The 8,950-nt window shown below is 54.6% G+C and overlaps 1 protein-coding gene across 2 annotated transcripts in view; it reads right to left on the reverse strand.

Annotated features, from left to right (window-relative positions):
• Window positions 1-8,860, reverse strand: part of SH2D3C (SH2 domain containing 3C) — a 31,455-nt gene extending 22,595 nt beyond the window's left edge. Inside the window, exons 1-2 of one of the 2 annotated variants that reach the window (XM_082402617.1) lie at window positions 7,940-8,860; window positions 5,420-5,897 (exon numbers count right to left, since the gene is read on the reverse strand). In XM_082402617.1, coding sequence (XP_082258743.1) covers window positions 5,420-5,897; window positions 7,940-8,036 — 575 coding nt within the window. In that variant the 5' untranslated portion in view covers window positions 8,037-8,860. Of the gene's footprint in view, window positions 1-3,247; window positions 3,375-5,419; window positions 5,898-7,939 lie in introns of those variants that run through there. The other variant, XM_082402618.1, reaches the window with a different exon arrangement.
• Window positions 8,861-8,950: the final 90 nt, after the last annotated feature.

The raw sequence follows: 8,950 nt of genomic DNA on the forward strand, positions 1-8,950 counted from the left end.
CTCTGGAGAGGGCCCTCAGCTGGGAGGGAGGAGGCTGTGTGACCCTGGGCGAATCCCCCTTGTTGGGCCTCAGTTTCCTCTTCTATAAATGGGTGTGGTGATCGCCTGAGCATCCTGTGTACCGGTACTTCCTCGGGCCAGGTCCAGGATAAATGCTTTACTTTGTCTAGTCCTCACGATGACCCTGTGAAGCAGGTGCTGTTATTGTCCCCAATTTACAGATGGGGAAACTGAGGGTCAGAGAAGGGAAGGGGGTTTCTCAATGTTGTAAAGACAGTCAGTGGGCCTCTGAGCCGCTGATGTAGCCGACCCCTTTCTTCCCCAGCTCTCACGCCACATACGTCCAGCATTCTGTAAACAGAGTCCCCTAAGGGTTTGAGGGGATGTGGCTCCAGCTGGGGTTGGTGGGGGGACCGTCCATCCTTCCCGAGCCAGCGCAGTTCCCACAGCCTCAGGCGTCTGGGGGTCTCAAGGGCTGTGAGAAAGTCTCCACAGGAAATGAGAGCCAGGAGCAGCTGGGCCCCTTTGGAAGACGAGGACCAGCCGCCCAGAGTCTGAGGAGGCTGAATGGGCTGAGCCCACCACAGCCCCCTCCCCCGGTGGGTAATCACTACCAGATGCCCGGCAGCTGACGTCACTTTGCAGGGCCGAGAGGGTCGTGGGACTCTGGGGAGTGTTGGGAATTCTTGGACCAGAATCAACATTCCGAAAGGAAATGGTGGGGGGGTGGGGACGGGGGTCTTGGCCTGTTCTCAATGCCTGGCACCAGGGCTGGGGCACGGGCAACACAGGGTGCCCCCGGCCAGGGTGCTTCCTTCTCCACATCTCAGTTTCCTTCTGAACAGCCCTGGAAGTGGAGTGGAGGGACCTGGGTCTCTGGGAGGCAGGAAAGGATGTTCAGGTGAGACACTTTAGAATGAGTAGGACTGCGGTCAAATCCTCCTTAAAGGAGAAGTCCTCGTAAAACATAAGTCAGAGTGGGGCCTTCCTCTGCTTGAGGCCAGCAACGGCTGCAACTCGCTCAGAGTCAAAGCCAGGTCCTTGCCGGGCCTCCCAGGCCTTACTTATCTGAACCCATTTCCTTTTTGGCCTCATTTCCACCACTCCTCTCCCCAGCCCCCATCTTGCTCTCTGCTGCTCCGCAAACATGCCAAGGATGCTCCCACCTCAGGGCCTTCGTACCTGCTATTCCTTCGGCCTAGTATACCCTTCCCCAGATATCAAGATGGTTTGTTCCCAGTACACCGGAAACTAATATAATATTGCATATCAACTATATTTCAACTAAAAAAAAAAAAAAACAGAGGGTTTGTTCCCTCATCTCCTTTGCTCAAACATCAGTTTCTCACTGAGACTTTTTTCCTGGCTAACCTTCCTAAATTGCCACCACCAGCCACTACCCTCCAAGACCAGTTCCCCTACTTGATTTGAATCTTTCTCCGTAGTGCTTTTCTCTTCTGGCTGACTGGGTAACTCATTATCTTGTTTATCATCTGTCTCCCCCACACTAGAATGGGGGCTCCTTGAGAGCAGGGTTTTGCCTGCTGTGCTCACTGCTGTCTCCCCAGGACCTAGAAGAATGTCTAGGGATAGTTGCATCTCAGTAACTATTAAAATGAATGAAATTCCAACTCAACTGTGTCATCTCGAGCAAGTTGTTAACCTCACAAAACCTCGATGTCTTCATCTGTAAAATGGGCTCCTATTACCGCCTTTTCAGGGAGGTATGGGAAGTCATTTGAAGTAATGGTAGAAACAGCTCTGAGATTTTTACTTGCAGGAGGTGAAATGTGGCCTAGTGGTTAAGTGCTTGGGCTTGGGAGTTGGTCAGGACAGAATCAAATCTAGGCTCTGACACTTAATCTCTCTGTGACCCCAGGAAAGTCCCTTTCTCTCTCTGAACCTCAGTCTCCTCGCTGGTAAAATGTGGTAGATGGCACCCATTGAGTGTTCCAGGCGGGGCCGGCCAGTTGTCCTCTGGTGGGACCCTGGCCTGACAATTCCTCTGTGCGTGTGTGGGTGTGGGGTGTTGGGGGACCTCCCTTCCCTCTCTGAGACTCTGCTTCCTCCTCTATAACATGGACTGAAGGTAGAGTGTCAGGGCTCTCTGGACCCACTATTTCCCTGCAGAAGGCTGAGGGTGCCGGGGGATGGGGGGAGACTGGGCTGGTGCTCTCCTTTTTGGGAGCTAAAGGCCCTTCATTCCCGTTCTATTGGCCCCTCCTCCCTCCTTCCTCTGCATCCCCCATGATCTCAGCAGGGAACAGGGCACCAGGAAACTCCTGCAGCCTCACCTCTTCCCCTTCCTTCCTTTTGCTCCAGGTGCAACCTGCTTCCCAGGGGGTAGGGGAGGGACACGTCTTCCCCAGCTTACGCTGCTCCCTGAACGGCCACTGGGATGACCCCCTTGGGACACTCAGGAATGAGGCTCCCAGTCTTACTCAGTGGCAGTTCTCAAATACCCTTGTTCCCAAGCTGGATGGATCCTCAGAGACCATCCCAGGCCCATCTTGGCTGTTGGGGAGACTGACGCCCACAGTAGGGCAGGACAAGCCTGAGATCACACAGGCAAAGCAGGTCGCCTGACTCCAGCACAGATCTGGGCTTCACAGGCTCCTAGAAGAAATGTTCAACAATTCCTGGACTCCTACTTGGCCTGGAGAGCAGGTGGGACACTGGGTCCCAGGGCACCAGGAAAGGGCTCAATCTGATCTGCTCACTCCACCCCCTCAGGACCCCTGGACACTCCAGATGATTAGGGGGGGAAGGGAGAGTCTCCCTATTTCCTCTGTTAGCTCTAAGCCAGGCCTGATGCCAGAGGCACTGCCAGGACCATCTCTGCCCACAGGGGAGGAAGGCTGGGTCCTAGACTTGGCATTCTCAAGGTGTCTCAAGACCTGCTGGAGGGGAATGGGTTGCCTAGTCTTTGAGGGCCTGGTCCAGGAAGGTGGAGTTAAACCCTAGCTCTGACTTTCACTAGTTGTGTCAAACTGGGCAAGTAAACCTCTCTTTCCTCATCTGAAAACTGGAGATAGTAATAGTGCCTCTCTCCTGGTACTGTTGTGACCAGAAGATGCCCAACCTGTGCCGGGAGAGGCTGGGGATAGAGTTACACCAAAAGAAAGTTTAAAAGTCCCTGATGCTAAACTCACACCCAGGTTTGTCAGCTGCCCCAGGGGCACGGATTTCCCTCTTAGACAACTCCCGTTCCCCGGCGGCCCTCCTCGGTCCCAGCTCGGTCACTCACCCTCTGGGTCCCAGTGCGGGGCACCTTCGGCCCACCGCAGTCATAGTTCCCTGTCGTCGCGGCCTGCAGCCCAGGGACCTCCTCTGCTCGACGGCTCCCGCCTTTCTCAGGATACGGAGCTGCGGAGCTTACAGCAGGACTCCTGGGGAGGAGCCTGGCCTGTAGGCCACGCCTCGGACACGCCCCTCTGCCCTCCCTGGGCGCGCTCCACCGCCTACTCCTCCTTCCGGGAAGGACACGCCCCGCCTCGGACACGCCCTCCGCCTGCTGTCTCGCTCCGCCCTCTCCCCATCTGTCAGGTCGGAGAGGAAAGGCCACGCCCCCGAGCACACCCCCTCCGCCTCGCCCCGCCCCACTCCGAGGCCACCTTCCCCAACAGTCCCCGCGCCGCATGGGAGGGCCACGCCCCCTACACACGCCCATTCACCACGCCCCGCCCCGCCCCGCCCCGCTTCCGCAAACCCTCAGCGCGCTTTTCAGACTTTGGTTACCTCAGAACGCCCCCGGAACTATGAGGCCCGCTACCCTGCATACAATCCTTGCTCCACACCCGAATGAGGCCGAATTTAAGAGGGATGGCTAGAGAAGGCAGCCTGGAGCAGCCAGAGATGGTGGAAAAGCATTAGTTTTATTCATCATAAACGTAAGCACTCCCATTTACCGAGTTGTTTGTGGTGTGTCAGGCGCTGTGCTAAGATTTTACAAGTATGTTACTCTTGAATTCTCACCACAACCCTACAAGGTAGGTGCTATCGTTGTGCCCATTTATCAGATGAGAAAAGTGAGGCTCGGAGAAGGGAACAGACTTGTCCAAGGTCATGCAGTCAGTAAGAGGCAGCGTCTGGACCGGATTCACTCTGCAGCTTTACAAGGTCCTGCTCCCCACTGAAGGACCAATTACCCCAGCACACAGAAGCTGTGCTTGGTGTCTCAGGGCAAAGTCACTCAAGAGAGGTTCCAGAACCAACCCTAGAGTTACTTTTGCTCAGATTTTTTTCCCCCTCTTTATTTCAGTAGGTACATCTGACCAGTATGGTTTAGACAAAGGCTCTGAGGGTTGAAAAGCAAGGGACTGGGGGTGCGGGGGTGGTGGTGGGATGAATTGGGAGATTAGGATTAACATATATACACTAATATGTATAAAATAGATAACTAATAAGAACCTGCTGTATAAAAAAATAAATTAAAAAAAAAAGAAACTGGAAAAAAAGAAAAGAAAAGCCAGGGACTCCTTTGGTGGGGGCTGAGGGGGTCTCCCAAGGGCATGAAGTACATGGCTGTAGGGCTTAGAAGATGGTGGGTACAACGTGGTGGATGAGTGTGCAGCCACTGGAGGCAGGCAGATTCCTGCTCAAATCCCAGCTCTGCAACCTTGGCTGAGTCTTAGTTTCTCCATCTGTAAGATTGGCCGGGGTGGGGGCGGGGGTGGGGGGGGTAATAGTACAATCTTTTACAGAGTTTTCAGTGAGTAACATTTGTTTTGACACCCAGTAAAATGGGTACTGACTAAATGAGAGCTATGGTCATATCATCACTATTTGTATTTTTGCATCAACTCAACACACCCTGTAACCAAGTTAGTTAACAAATGGTCTTCTAGATCAAGGGGAGCAATGTTGTCCAGCAGAATTAAAGGCGGCTATTCGGGTGTGGGCCCCAGGGCAGGGATCCAGTGATTGGGCTTGGATCCACCCAGTAGCTGAGGGTCCATGCTGGAGGCTGCCTAGGGCTTTGGAGTCGCGGAGTGGGCATGGGGGGCGGGGGCGGGTCTTAGTTCAAGTCCTAAGTTTGTCATTTGCTAGATGTGCACCCTGACTGGGGCAGATGACATTCCCTCTCTGAATCTCAGTTTCCTCTTCTGTCATATGGAAATAACAGTATCTTCTCCCCGGGTGTGTTTTTTTTTTCCCTGTTTGTTTTTGTTTTTGTTTTTTTCCTGAGAATTAATTACAAGTGAAGGGCTAAGTACAGTGCCTGGTCTATAGTAAGCACTTGGTTAATGTATAGGTATGGTTGTGTGTGTGTGTTTTGTTTTGTTTCTACTCAGATGTGTGTGTTGCGGGGGTCCTCTCCGGGATCTACTCGTAGGAGGCTGGAGACACCATCCCCGCAGGTCGCTGGAGACACCATCCCCGCAGGTCCTGCCCTCACCCTCCCCTGATGGGCACCTACCTTTCTGAGAGCACGTTCCTGGGGTCTCGCTCCTCTTCTGTGTCTGCCCTGGGCTCCTCAGGTTTTCTCATGGTGCCCACTTCCACTGCTGAAGGGTTGGGCCCCACTGCTGGGGTGTCCTCCACGGGGGCATTGGTCCCCACCACCACCTTCTTGGCTGCCTCCAAGCCTGGGGGGTCAGGCAGCCCTCGGGGCACCACATGGGGCTCAGGGCCAACCTCCGGGGCCTCCTGGGTGGCCTGTTGGTCCCGAACCTTCTTGATGCTGGGGCGAGGCATGGTGCCCATGTGGCTGTACATGTCGCTGGAGCGGGCATAGGCTGGGGGGCTCTTGGGGACTGTCACCATGTCATCCTGTGTGGCGTCAAAGGTGTCAGCCTCCAGATGGGGCCGGATGCTGGTGGAGGCCAAAGATCGTCTCAGAGTGAAGGACCGAGGAAGGTTGGAGAGACTCCCAAAGCCCTTGAACTTGAAGAACTCTGGCAGGGGGAAGGGGAGGGAAAGAAGTTAATGATATTGCCAGCACTAATAATACTAACAATAAAATATTCGTGCAGTTCCACTCATTGACGGTCCAAGGAGGGTTAGGAGTTTCACTGACACCCCCTCTAACTGTTATGGTATAATATGGCAGCTCTGGAATCGCATAGCCCTGGGCTTGAATCCCTTGAATTCCACATCCTAGCTGTGTGACCTTAGGCAAGTCACTTGACCTCTCTGAGCCCCATTCTCCACATCAGTCAAATAGAGATTATAGTACCCATCTCCTATGGGCAATGGGAGAACTGAAGAAAAGCATGAACTCAGCATGTAAATAACATGCTTAACACGGTACCTGACACACAGAATAACCTCCATAAGAAGTAATGAAGATGATGATGGTGATCACAATAAATGCCTCTGCATTTGTCAGACATGCTGCATGCATTAATTACTTCACTGAATTCTCAACACAACTCCATGACACAAGTTTAATCCCCCATTTTCCAGATGAGGAAATTGAGGTTCAGAGCTGTGACATGACCTGCCCGAGGTCACACAGCGGGAGGTGAAGCATGTATATGTGTGTGTGTGTGTGACGTGTGTGTTGGGGTGGGGAGGGGGCGTTTGAATGAAGCTCTGTGCCCCTGAGGTGAGGATGAAATGAGAAGGGGGTTGTCGGGAGCCTGAGGGTCCCACTCCCTGCGGTTCTGTCCTTCCTGTCAGCTGAGCCTGGTGTTGGGACTCAGGCAGCAGTGCTCGGGTGATACCATCTCCTCGTTTCCGCAGGGGTGCATGAGAGTTCCCTCCTCCCTGTCCCCAGCTGTGAGACTGCCCCTCCTCGCAGCCACCACCATCTGACTGACTTCACTACAGCCTCCAGATAAGCAAAAAGGAAAAACCCTGGCATTTTCCACTTCCTCGGCATCCTGTGCCTCCTCAGGTCCTCACAACCATGATGGAATATATAGGTGGGATGCCCCCATCTGACCAGACAGAAAACAGGCCCAGAGAGGGGAAGGAATTTGCCCAGGGTCACAAAGCAAGGCTGAGCCTGGACAAGGGCCCAGGGCTCTGGATTGCTGGGGTCAGTGTTCTGGGGCTTTCCTCCCAGTCCTGCCCACCCCCTCACTTGGTCTTATTCTCTGCCTCCTGACAAATGCTGTCAGAAGATGCTGAGGCTCTGCTCTTAGAAAGCTATGCCATGGGGCAGAAATTGTGCCAACGACTGCCTTCTTTCTCGGCACCACTTGTTTTGTCCCCTGGGGACTGGGGGTCTGGAGGAAACAGTAGTGGGGCAGGGAGGGAAACTGAGGCCCAGAGTCCAGGAACTTGAGATCGAGCCCTGCTCTGTAGCCCCATATGACCTCAGGCAAGTGTCTTGGTCTCAGTCTTTTCATCTGTAGAATACAGTCATAATCCTTGCCCTGTCTACCCTCCTCCTGTGCTGTCAGATCAGAAGAATCAGGGGAAACCGAAGTTTGCTGGAACCAGGAAGGGATCGCCAACCTGGGGGAGAAGTGATGGGTGGGTGTGGCCCCTCACTGAGTTGCTCTGGGTCCCAGCGTCACTGCTGATGGGGACATGGGACAGGATCTCATGGCACACACCCCTCCCCCCGCCTCAGCCACAGCAACTCCCAGCCTGAGACCCCATGTGAACCAGGCCCAGAGGCAGGGGGTGGGCTGTGTGGAGGTCTTCCCTGGCCCAGCCATGAGGTCAAAGGGAGCCAGAGGACACGCAGACGAATGGAGAGACTGAGAGTTGGGGTGGGGAGAGACAGAGAAGTAGAGACGGGCAGAGACAGACCAGAGAAGAACAGAGATGGAGAGCCTAACCAGCTGGAGAGAGAGAGACACCGGGCCAGTGATGGAGAGATGGCGACTGGAAACTCAGAAACAGAGGCCTCTGGAGAGAGACAGAGATGGACAGAAAGAAAAACAGAAACGAGGTAGAGTGATGAAGAAGCAAATACAGAGAGGCTGAGATGGACGGACAGACAAAGGGATGAAGGACAGTGCAAACGGCACCCTGCACTCACTGAACTTTTTGCTGGCCTTATTCGTCCCCTCCGTCATCTTCGCAAGTCGTGCAAAGCCCCCGCTGGAAGGCAAGTGGCCACTCGAAACTCTGGACATCAACGTTGAGATGCCTCCCTCACCTCCCCTTCCCCTTTCTCGCGCCCTCTCACTCGCTTCCTCTGTGTATTTTTAAACCAGTGAAACTCCCACAGCCCCACCCTCCCCATCCTCTCTGCAGGGGGCGGAGGCAGGGGCCTCCCCCAGTCCCGGCCCCTGTGGGCCTCCTCCTTGGCCTCGGCCTCGGGGAGGCAGGGGACAGACCGCAAGCGCGTGAGATCTGGAAGGTCTGGGAAATAAACCACAGACTCTGGGAACAGAGCCCACTGGGCTGGGGGCCTCTGGGGACCTGCCAACAGCTGTCAGGGGGTCTGGCCAGCAGGCTGGGAGGGTGCAGGGAGTCAGGCCTGAGGGCAGGGGGGTTTATTCTAAGCCTCAGTGCTGGGGGATGCACTGGCTGCGGTGGATAGGAGAGTGCCATGGTTTGGCCTGTGGGCTCTGGGACCACCCAGACCCAAATTCAAGTCTTGGCTGGCCACTTTGTCACTGTGTGATCCTGGACTAGGGAACTCACCTCCCGGAGCCTCAGTTTCCTCTCTGTGAGTAGGGGGTATTTGCAATGCCCACCTCACAGAGTCCAGTGCTTGGTGCAAAGCCTGACACAGAATCAGTGCCCACTATACTCCTTTTCAAGCTAGCAGGGACATGCGATAATTTAGTCCACCACCCCATTGTACAAAGATAGGAAAACCGAGGCACAGACAGGCAGAAGGATTGCCCCAGGTCATACAGTGGGTTGGTGGCACAGACTGGGTTACAACTTGCCCTTTCAGGCCCCTTAACCCACAGTCTGGTGTTTTTCCACCCTACAACCCCCGTGTGTGTGTGTGTGTGTGTGTGTGTGTGTGTGTGTGTGTGTGTGTGTGTGTGTGTGTGTGTGCGCGCGCGCGCGCTCACGTGGACAGGACAGAGAT

The sequence above is a fragment of the Balaenoptera borealis genome (genome assembly GCF_965194805.1).
Source record: "Balaenoptera borealis genome assembly, chromosome: 8".
Lineage (NCBI taxonomy): Eukaryota > Metazoa > Chordata > Mammalia > Artiodactyla > Balaenopteridae > Balaenoptera > Balaenoptera borealis.